We start from the raw sequence: 11,433 nt of genomic DNA, 5'->3' as shown, positions 1-11,433 counted from the left end.
TCAGGAGATGACAAACAACAAAGGGAAGATATAAGCACTCAGCATAAAACTGAGATGTTAAGAACAACGTTAAACAAGGAACCTAAGGACATGAAGAGAAGAAATTCTTTAATTACCTATTCACCAGTGCTTTGCAAGTGCTCTGACCCACACCAGAAGGGAGGTCAGTTTGCTCCATTAATCTGCCTTTAGGATTGCTACCCCTAAACACTTCTCCTGATCCCCTTGGAGTTGGACACTTTGCTCGCAAGACTTGCAGGGAAAGTCACATGTGTTAACTAGAGGCACTGATTTCAGATCTCTGGCCTGGAAGTCAATCTATTTTAAAAAAATAAAAAGAAACCTTGGAATGTTATAAACCTTTTTATTTTTTTAGAAAGTATTTTCAGAAAAACAGACAGGAAAATAAATCTAGATCATTTATTTATAATTTTAATAAAAACCTTTACATAATCCTCATGCATAAAGATCCTTGATGAGCCAATCTGCAGAAGCACCTAACAGGTTAAACCTCATTGGCTGCCAGAGTTATCAATGATTGGCTGGCTGTGGGCAGATGGCAGTATTACAGTGACCCCAAAATCAGAGTAGACCAATAGACAAGCTTTATTTTTCCAAAAATAATCCGTTTCTAAACACAGTAAAAGTGAAGACTGCACAAACTGTAGTAAATTGGATCTGTTCACTAGCAGGATGTTCCTGATGACAGTTCTGTTCAATGATGTAAATCCAGCTACACAGCAAAATACAAACAAAACAGCATATTCTAGGCTAAAAACAATTTGTCAAGTTGACTGATTTGAGCAGTTGTCTCCTTTAGTGCAAAACAGGACTCCACCATGCCTGATGCAACGTGTGAGTGCAGCACATGCTGCGTATCTGTATCTGCACAGGGAACCACCTCACATGCAGCTGCTTTTAAAAATCTTGAGCCAGTTTAAAATGCCGAAGCCTTTGATAACCCAGTTATTTGCTTTCCAGGTGAACCAACCTCCTTGATGAAGTTTTAATTTCTAGCACAGAGTTTGCTCTGAATTAGAAGCATCTGGCCTCGATTCACGAAACCCAGCATCTGAAGACAAGGTTCCTTTGTTTTATTGAAGGCTTGCAATAAACTATACACAGATTGGGCCGGATTCCTTCAGGGGCCTGAACAGTTCAGAACAGACCATAAGGCACATGCATTCCTGTGTCAGCTCCCTCTGGCCTGACTCAGAGTAGCTTCCTTTCTTGCCTTTTAAAACAAGGGGGTTTACACATTTGCAGGTTTCCATCCTCTTTAGTAAAAGAGGTTGAACATCACGCTCTATACCTTGGCTGTATAGAAATTACAATCCTCTGCCCTCTCCCACCCACAGAACAAATCCATTTAGCAAAGCTCCGTTTAAAAAGCCATCTAGTTGGTTCAGACACCAACAGTTCATCTGCTTAACTGGTACTGCACCGCTCGATTGAGTCTGTCCACTCCAAATGGTTGTCCTGAAGCTTGCTTCACTGTCCTCTAAGTTGTAGCTAATGAGATTAGCAAATATCTGCCAAGAGACCAAATGCACAAACTACCACTTTTCCCCCACAGGTAGAATCTGGCTTGCAGATGGGTTCTGCAAGAAGTGCTTTATTAGCGCTAGGAAAGCTGTCACGTAGTTGAGGATACCAGCCAAAGAGGTCCAAGTCTTATGCTGCTCCCCCCGGTTACAAAAATTCCTGCATTAGCCCAACATGGAGCCACTTTACACCTCTACAGAAAAGCTCTATGTGGCTACACAGGTTGCTGCGCCAAGGGGATGTTTACCCCTAAAACAAGGGTAATGGTTAAACAAATGGTAAAAAAAAAAAAAGAGTCCATCTGCAGAAGCAAGCAGGCCTCACTGAGTCACCACTGTCAGTTCTCGTAAATAGGACTGCGTGAGACTGCGCAGCTCCTCCAAGGCATAGTCCTCTGGCATGGGAAGCCGGCCAATGTGGGGAGCAAGCAGGCGAAGAGGGACTCGCTGCACGTCTGGTGTGGAGTCAGAGGCAGGCTCAGGAGAGTGCTGTAGGCTCAGGACCACCCGGAGCAGGTTAGCGACACGTTTGGCCATATCTGCAAGTGAGCGGAGAATCTGTGAGTATTTAGCCACCTTCCACACAGAATGCTGTGGACTGAAGGTAGCAGGGGTCTAACAAGCTGAGTATTTGAAAAATCTCCTCTTCACCCATGAGTGAATTTAAACAGCTGTTCAAAGGCCAAATCTGAGTCAGGCAGCTTCTGCATCCAATCAAATACTTCCTTTAGCCACCTTCCACTGCTCTGATCACATCTCTTCAATACTGCCTGCTCCCATCAGTGTACCTAATATTTAGGCTTTGTCTTCACCGACACAAAGGTGTTCGGGGGGGAGGGAGGCAGGGGGCTTTCCCCTGCCTTTTTATAGCAAGGTAACGATTGCTGGATAATCATCTCATTGTAAAATCTGGAGTGGAGAAACAAGGCACTTGTAGGGTTTACTGGAAGGTCAGCCCTATACCCCAGGCTGTCGGTGACTTTTACTAATTTATCTCACGGTAAAACTAAAGTGCCCTGCCTGTATTATGTTTTTATCCCAGAGTAAATACCTTTCTTCAGTGAAGACACAGCCTTAATCTATTCTGGGGTGCTTAGGGCACTTCTGGCGAGCTACCACCTTTGGACAAGTTGTGGCATTCAACCTAACTGGCTCTACAACTAGAATCTTCCAGGAATCACTCACCAGTGCACCCTGATTCCTCTTTTTCTCTCCCTGTGGCCCATAGCAATCTATTCTCCTGTGGGTTTTAATACTTTAGTCTCATTTCAGTTACTGAGTTTAGTGTGCAGGTGGTGTTGGTGGCCAGGGCAGGTCAGACTAAATGATCTGGTGGTCCTCTTGCGGCCGTAAACCCTGTGACTAGAACTCTTGTGGCTCTAGGTAGCTGCTGGAACTAGACTAAGTTGGTAGACTCCCAAGGCTGGTGAAATCTACCATGGACAGCTAAGGGGCTGATGGCCCTACTGAAATGAGGGAAAGACAAATCTGCAAAAGCAGCAGAAGAGAAGTGGCAAGTGGCATGCAGGGCACTGCAGTGCCTCTGGGGGTATGACTAAAGACACAGAAGGTAGGCGGTCATTTAACGCAATCTCACAGCTGAGGGGTTATATTCACAGTGCTACTGAGAATTGTTTTTACAAGTGTTAGTAGCTTCATATGTAAGTTGATTTGGAATCTTTGCCTAGAGCTGCAATGGGACTTAACATGGATAGGCCATTGGGACAGCACACCTATCAAATTAACTGCGGTTGAATAGTAAACTGAAAGAGGAAAGTAAAATGCCAGATACATGTAAAGCAGCCACTACAGCAATCTTTATCACCTACACCAGCCAAGAATGCCTGTCCTACAGCAGGAAATGCAAACCAAACCAAAACACAGGCCTAACTCCAGGCATCATGGAGTGACAGCCAGTATTAGTCTGCGTAGGTTGTAAGATCCTAGCTCCCTGTTGGCATTGCCAGGCATTCCTATGACACTACACGGACAGCCTTACCAGACTGAGCCAATCGATCCTTGGCAGTGTGGCACTGGATCTGTTCTATCCTATTGCATAGTGATGTCACCTTGGTATGTAACCTCTCCAACTCATATGCAGAACAATCCAGCTGAAAGCAAACCCAAGACAGTCAGTCACACAGCAGAATGGATCAATTAACAAGAACGATTTGTGGGCTCTTTGAGACCCCCTGTGCCAGGCTACAATGCCAGTGAGAGAGAGAACAAAGCAAGGTAAAACTTATTCCAGGTTAACATCTTGAGCAGAGAACATGAAGTCTGAAGTTCCTTACGGTGGCAATACAAGCCAAACCACCCATCAACACCGAGTAGCTTTAATTTCACAGCACATTTTTAAAAGACTAGTTTGATGGCAGTTGAAGACCAAGGTCTGGTCCTGTGAAAGGAAAAGTTTTTATATACTCCATTTTGTATTCTACTTTCATATCAAGTTGTATATTCTATTTCGTATTGAGCTTTTAAGACTCCATCTTGTATGCTAGAGATTCCATCTTGGATTTTTAGTAGCTTTCTTAGCCTTGAAACAGGTACATTCTGCAGACGTTGCAGGTTTTTGCAGCTGTCAGTAGATAACGGGACATTGCTAGCTAGCTCTAATAGATAATTATTATAGTAACCAGATGACCTGGTTAATTGGCAGTATGGAGGAATTTCTTAGTATATCTTAATGTAGAAAAAGATTGAGCTAATGGAAAAGTACCAAATACGTCATCTTTTTCTTTGTTTCTTTGTCTGTTATACTGTATAAAACTTAGTGATGTGAGTCTGTAAGGCAGAAGTCCTCGGGAGCCTTAGGGTGACCGACACTTCTCCGAACCCCTCGAAATAAACTGCCGCAAAGAACTACGCACTCAAGTCATAATTTAGGGGGCCCCTGAGCTTTCCTACGACAGTCTATACTGCCAGCAGCGGGAGATACGCAGGATACGTAGTGTAGCATGCATATCTCCCACCAACTTACTAACTTTCACTTACCGCAGCCTTATGCGCTTTTTGTGAGGGTGGATTTATGGTGTCAACTGGAGAGCACTTCCAGGATTGACTGAACGGGTCTTCACTGCCCGCTCAATCAATCCCGCAGCGTCGGCACAGCCCCGGCAGTGTAGACATACCTTAACTTCTGCTGTCTAGCTTGCAAGAAACAGAGGGAGTAAAAGAAAGCAGAAGAACCATTGAGATGTGTGGGTGCCTCCTAGGGTAAACGCATGAGTTTGCCATTAACCTTCTCCTTGCCTTCCTCTCACCTGATTCCATCATGCTGAATTTAGACTTTTTCAGGCAGAAACATCTTATTCTGTGAAAGCCCTACTGTATTTTTAAGTGTTCAAATATATGCAAGAGAAAATTGACATGCTCATAGCTGCGAGGGTATCAAAGGGTTTACTAAACAGTGAACATACAGCTATTTTAAGAATAAATAGAAACTCACTGTTTGTATGAACACAAAGAACGAGAACTTCTACAAAGGAGGGAAGGTTTTACACACTGTTACCTGCTGAATCCTGTCGAGCATCTCGATGACCCGGATATAGTCCAAATACACCAGCCCTGCCGTGTCCCAGTCCTGGATGAGTGTACTTCGCTCTGGAGGGGACAAATCTTCCAGGAATCCTTTTAGGTAGTTGTAGTTTTCATTAATAATAGCATCTGAAGAAGACAACTGGATAAGAAACCTCTTGCTCTGAACTGGTACCCTTCAGCTTACTTGATGGATACTTGGAGGGATATAGGAAGAGTGAGGGCTGACAAGTGTCTATCAAGGCTAACAGCTAAATAACAGTAGAAAGTCAAAGGGGGATTAGCTTAAGGACTAGTAATGGCAAATTCAATCTTACACCTAATTTCCAGGTTCAAATTTGGTGAAGGAAAGTAATGATCAGAAATTTACACTGTTTAATTTTCTACTCTTCTGAAGCTGTTGTTCTTTGAGATGTGTTGCACAGGTCCATTCCACTTCAGGTGTATGCACACCTAGTGCACCAGAGCCAGAGATGTTTTTACCTTGAAGGTACCGCTTGGTGCACCCCACAGAATAAAAGACAGAGCTGCCCCTGACCACCCTTTTTACCAGACAGCCAATACAGAGGGAAAGGAAGATGGGTCATGGAATGGACATGTGGACAACTTGAACAACAGTTACAGAAGAGGTCAGTAACAGTTTTTTCTTCAAGTGATTGAAGATGTCCATTCCATTTCAGCTGACAAACAGTTTGAACTGTAGGAGGGTTTCAGTGTGTACCTGAACAATTGAACTACTCATCCAAATGTGGCACCTGTCCTGGATTGCTGGGATACTTGTAGAAGTACACACCATCGACCCTGCTGCCGCATTACAAGTGTCTTACAGGTAACTGAGCCAAAAAAGCCAAGCCAGTTGCTTGGTTTCTTGTGGCGTGAGCTCCCCACTGACTGGTGGGGATACTTTTGCAATATCATAACACAGGCATATATATGCAGGGTGAAATCCACAATGAAATCAGCGGCTAAGGAACTGGGAAGCCTTTCATTATGCTTGCAACTGAAATGAGACAGCCGTGTAGATGTTCTAACAGGCCTAATTCTGTCCAAGTAAAACACCATGCCCTTCTGGTATCCAAAGCATCAAATCTCTTCTCCATTCTTAAGAGAATGTGGCTCAGGAAAAAAAGAACGGTAAGTATATGGCTTGATTAAAGTGAAGCTTTGAGGAAAAAAACCCAAAACGTATGAGGAACTTTGGAAGAGGATGTAAGTATACTTTTGTCTTTATAAAAGAGAGCATATGGAGGGTCAGCAACCAGGGCACGTAACTCCCCCATCCTCCTCATGGAGGAAATGCCCACCAAGAAAGAAACGGTGGCCATCAGCTCGAAAGGCAGCACCACAAGCACAGCTAGTATCAAATTCAAGTCCCATGGACAGATGGGATCCTCTCTGTGGTGGGTATAGCCTGTCCACACCATTTAACAATCTGATGTCAGAGGGTTAGAAGCCACTGATCAGCCCTCTACTGCAGAGAGAGCGGCCAGGTGAACTCTCAGGGAACAGAGAGGCCTTAATGCTTTGGGTGAAACAAATAATCCAGGATATACTGGATAGCCAGGATCGGCAAAATACCTTTCTGCTGAGACTAGCTGGAGAAATACTTCCCTTCATCAGGTAAGCATATCTGATGGGCAGTTTCCTGATGTTTAGAAGGCTGTTTTGCATGGCATCCATGCTGTAACATGAAAGGTGCATGGGTTGAGATGCAGCATCTGACCATGGTTCTGGGATATTATGCCAGGTTCCTGAGGTAGTGGCACAGGACCTCTGAAAGACATTTAGCAGATCAGAGAACCAATGCTCATGAGGTCAGGCTGACACCTAAGGATCAAGTGACCCTGACCTTGCTGAAGCTTGCACAATGTTCTGGGGAGCAGAGCAATGGATAGGCAAACAGGAGCTTTCCCTTCCATAAGACACGACATACTAGGTTCATCCCTGGACTGGACGGGACAAGAAAGAGCTGCAGTGCTATGAAGACTTGATCCTCAATGGTACTGTGATCGGATACCCCTACCTTGAAGTAACATGGGACCCTCCTGCTGGCAGCAGGTGTGCCAGAGCCTGGGGAAGGACTGGTACCAGTAGGTCTCTCTTCTGGTTGACTGGAGAATCCACTACCAGGAACATAAACAAGTCTCTTGCTGCCGCATTACCCTGAGACCTTAGTCTGATAGTTGTCTCCCCGAGAAAGTTGGCACCACAGTAAGAGTCCAATTCAATGGCCCAGAAACCAGTGCTGGAGTAAACGATCTTTTTGGGGGAGAGGCAGAGGACAGTCCCAAGGAGAGTCAACCTAGCTGCCTAATTCATTGCTCTTCTGGTAAATGACAAGAGATCAAGATCCGATCTATGCAACTTAGAGGAACAATGATCCCTGGACTTCTTGTGCTGCAAGTACAGTATTTTGCATACACAGAGAGGGAAGGCTCTGAAGGTGGACACAAGCCAGCCGCCATAAGAGCTTGAAATCTCTACAGGTCTGGTAGCAGTCTCAAACATGGCCCTCATCCAGACACTTCAGGCACCTGAAGTGAGGATTACTCACCCACAAAGACTTCTTGCAACCTGCACAAGGCTTAAGCCTGGGAAACGAGACATGCCCAAGTACTGAGCATCAACACCTGTGCTAAGAGGGACTTGATGCTGGAAAACCAAGACAAAAAGAAAGAAAACCTAGATTCTGTGTAAGAACGAGTACCACTAAACAAGAAAAAAAACTAGTTAACTATACAGAAATATACAGATACAGAAATACCCAAATACCACTGATAAGGGAAAGTGTGAATAAACAAGTCGACATGGTCCAGCTACTGATTGTAGCCAGTAAGAAGAAACCAAAGGTGGATCTGGGGAAACTCTGCCTTTTCCACCTTAGGTCAGGCAGCACAAGTGTGCTGAAGGCACATGTGCCGCTTTGATGAGTACTGCAAAGGAAAAGCATCTCTGGCTTTGGTGCATCGGGTAGGCACACACCTGAAGAGGAATGGACATGTGCAATCACTCGAGAAGCAAGTTTGTTGTATTAGCTCATTTCCTAGAAAAAGGAGTGTCCAGAGAGCTCAATGGGAATGGGGACCACTATCTTCACACCAAAAGTGATCCCTGCAAATCAGGGCTGGAGCACATTAGATTACATATGCACCACCCATGCTCTGTTTTATATGAAGGACTTATCAGGGTGTCAAGCAACAGATTTATTTTTATTTGAGATTTACTTTGAGACAGCTGACACACAATGTTATTGACAGCCATTGCCCAGACATACTGCCGCTAGTTATTAGCCCCTTTCCCAGGAATAAGTCGTCCCAGACCATCATCTCACAGAACATGCAATGACATTTGTCCGCCTCCTTCAGTGCTCAGAAGCCTGCCCGACAAAGCTAGAAGACAAATAATCTCACCTGAGGCTAAGTGCCTGATGACCAGTTTGTGACACTGGTTCCAGTGTCCAGCTCTGAACAAGTAGAGGGCCTCTTTATGCTTATCACCCTCCATCTTTGCCCGAATTGCCTTCGCTTCATGAATCCATTCTGCTGGAATGCGCAGCTTGTGTGTCAGGAAAGTCTCCTTTGTCCAGGATTCTGGCGTTTCCGACAGCATGCAGTGGCGGTTTAAGAGTTCACGCACTGCCTTCTCACGTGTGCTAATGGGAACAGACAGCAACTAGCTATTCAAACAGGCCATTTCATGTTACACCTTCAAAGGCTAGAGCGCTAGGAAAGGACGTATTTTGTGAGCAGTCAGTTGTAATATCTGGTTAGTATTAAGAAGTCTATAGCAGTGATGCAAGGAATGACTCCCAAATTCATAAGAAGCAATCCTTGTTAGCCAATCGTAATTTTTCCCTGCATATTCTTAGCACTGAAGCCTTTCAAGAGGAATAATCTATTTTATGGTCTAAACAAAGTCAGGAAGTGATAAGTGAGTGGGTGGAGTTATCTGAAATAGCTGCTTTCTGCCAGAACTCTATCCTAAAGGCATTTTTAAAGACAGATTAATCCATTTATGGTTAGTATGACACACAAGTCAGTTAGCTGTTGTCAGACAGTTTTGATAGTTCAGTACTCCTAACAGCTACACGCAAAAGTGATAAAGAAGCAAGGTGACAACGTAAGCATGTGACCCTAAGAAATGCTAACAACCACAGATTCCAATATAAAAAAAGGTGAGAAGAGACCCCCATGGAAGAGTGTCAAACTATGCTCTAATTCCTATCTCCTGTGGTAAAGATTCTTCAATCACAAATAAGCAAATGGCTTTGACAGATGAAGACCCCAGCTCACTTAGCCATAACTGGATTGGCTCCATAACAGTAACACTCAGACTGAGGCTCAGGAGCCGCAAGTCTCTCTTCAATTATTAACCAATCTATGTTATTAGCCAATCAGGATAGAATCACAGAAGATTAGGGTTGCAAGAGACCTCAGGAGATCATCTAGTCCAACCCGTTCAAAGCAAGACCAACCCTGAATAAATCATCCCAGCTAGGGCTTTCTCAAGCCGCACCTTAAAAACCTCTAAGGATGGAGATTCCACCACCTCCCTAGGTAACCCATTCCAGTGTTTCACCACCGTCCTAAAGAAAACATTTTTTCTAATATCCAACCTAGACCTCCCCCACTGCAACTTGAGACCATTGCTCCTAGTTCTGTCACCACTGAGAACAGCCTAGCTCCATCCTCCCTGGAACCTCCTTTCAGGTAGTTAAAGGCTGCTATCAAATCCCCCCTCATTCTTCTCTTCTGCAGACTAAACAAGCCTAGTTCCCTCAGGCTCTCCTCATAAATCATGCACTCTAGCTCCCTAATCATTTTTGTTGCCCTCCTCTGGACTTTCTCCAGTTTGTCCATATCCTTTCTGTAGTGGGGGGCCCAAAACTGAACACAGTACTTCAGATGTGGCCTCCCCAGTGCCAAATAGAAGGGAATAATCACTTCCCTCGATCTGCTGGCAATGCTCTTACTAATGCAGCCCAATATGCCAGTAGCCTTCTTGGTAAAAAGGACACACCGTTGACACATATCCAGCTTCTTGTCCACTGTAACCCCCAGGTCCTTTTCTGCAGAACTGCTGCCTAGCCAGTCGGTCCCCAGTCTGTAGCTGTGCATGGGATTCTTCCGTCCTAAGTGCAGGACTTTGAACTTGTCCTTGTTGAATCTCAGCAGCTTTTTTTGGGCCCAATCCTTCAGTTTTTTTAGGTCACTGTATCCTATCCCTACCCTCCAGCTTATCTACCACTCCCCCATCTTAGTGTCATCTGCAAACTTGCTGAGGGTGCAATCCACCCCATTCTCCAGATCATTAATGAAGATGTTGAACAAAACCAACCCCTGGGGCACTCCGCTTGTTACCAAGTGCCAGCCAGACATTGAGTCTCACTACCCATTGAGCCTGATGATCTAGTCATCTTTCTATCGATCTGATAGTCCTTTCATCCAAGCCATACTTCTTAGTTTGCTGATAAGAATATTGTGGGAGACTATCAAAAGCTTTTACTATATTATTTACCAATTGTAAAATACTTGTTCAGTCATACTTGCTGTGAGAATATATATAAAATAGTAAATGAAACAATGAATTCTCACTACTGTGGCTCTTCTGGGTAATGTTGATCACTAATTTGGTTCCTGAACCACTGAGATCTGAGTATCACTGCTCTACAGTATTAAGATTAGTTATATAACAGTCACAGAAGTTAGACAATTTGGACACAGAGTAAACCAATGAGAAAGGAAAGTATTTTGTCACTTTGACTCTACCTACATTTTAGGACTCAAATATCAGAGGATTCAGCCCCTTGAAATGCAAATAGTATTTTTTAAGTGGTCAGTAGGTAAAGAATAAACTTCAAAGAGCACCCTTAAAATATAGCCTCATTTTTTAAAATTAAAATTGAACAGAAGTTTTAAAGTGCTCCTTCCCTTGCTGATGTTTCTAGGGGTTTTTTCACCAAGGTCAAAACTGACCATAGCCAAAAATGGTTTTCAGTTTTAGTGTAACAGTAACATTAGATGTTAAAAAACTTCTACTCAGACCTGAAGAGCTGAATAACATTGAAAACTTGCCTTTCACCAACAGAAATTGGTTCAATAAAAGATATTACCTCACCCACCTTGTCCTCTTTCTAGCAAAATACACATTTCAGACATGTAGTTTTCAAGTTGACTCTGTCCCTTTAAACACCCCATTCAATTCTATTCTGTACAACCCTATTCTGAAATCACAATTGCTGGTGATCAGCTAGAATTTAACCCAACTCTTCTCAAATGAGGAAAATAGTGGCACTACCTAGTTTATTCATGAAGAAAACTACACCTAAAATGTCATTTTAATGAAGTCA

The 11,433-nt window shown here is 43.8% G+C and overlaps 1 protein-coding gene across 6 annotated transcripts in view; it reads right to left on the bottom strand.

Moving 5' to 3' along the window:
* Window positions 1-348: 348 nt before the first annotated feature.
* Window positions 349-11,433, bottom strand: part of NUP98 (nucleoporin 98 and 96 precursor) — a 61,435-nt gene continuing 50,350 nt past the window's right edge. For all 6 annotated transcript variants that reach the window (XM_067568284.1, XM_067568287.1, XM_067568288.1 and 3 more), the window contains 4 exons: window positions 8,495-8,736; window positions 5,059-5,213; window positions 3,544-3,655; window positions 349-2,083 (listed from right to left, as the gene is read on the bottom strand). In XM_067568284.1, coding sequence (XP_067424385.1) covers window positions 1,866-2,083; window positions 3,544-3,655; window positions 5,059-5,213; window positions 8,495-8,736 — 727 coding nt within the window. In that variant the 3' untranslated portion in view covers window positions 349-1,865. The remainder of the gene's footprint in view (window positions 2,084-3,543; window positions 3,656-5,058; window positions 5,214-8,494; window positions 8,737-11,433) is intronic.

Source organism: Emydura macquarii, unplaced genomic scaffold (assembly GCF_026122565.2).
Source record: "Emydura macquarii macquarii isolate MOO-44397 ecotype Brisbane River unplaced genomic scaffold, CSIRO-AGI_Emac_v2 contig_2865, whole genome shotgun sequence".
In the NCBI taxonomy this organism is placed as follows: domain Eukaryota; kingdom Metazoa; phylum Chordata; order Testudines; family Chelidae; genus Emydura; species Emydura macquarii.
This window is presented reverse-complemented; position numbering and strand designations above follow the sequence as displayed.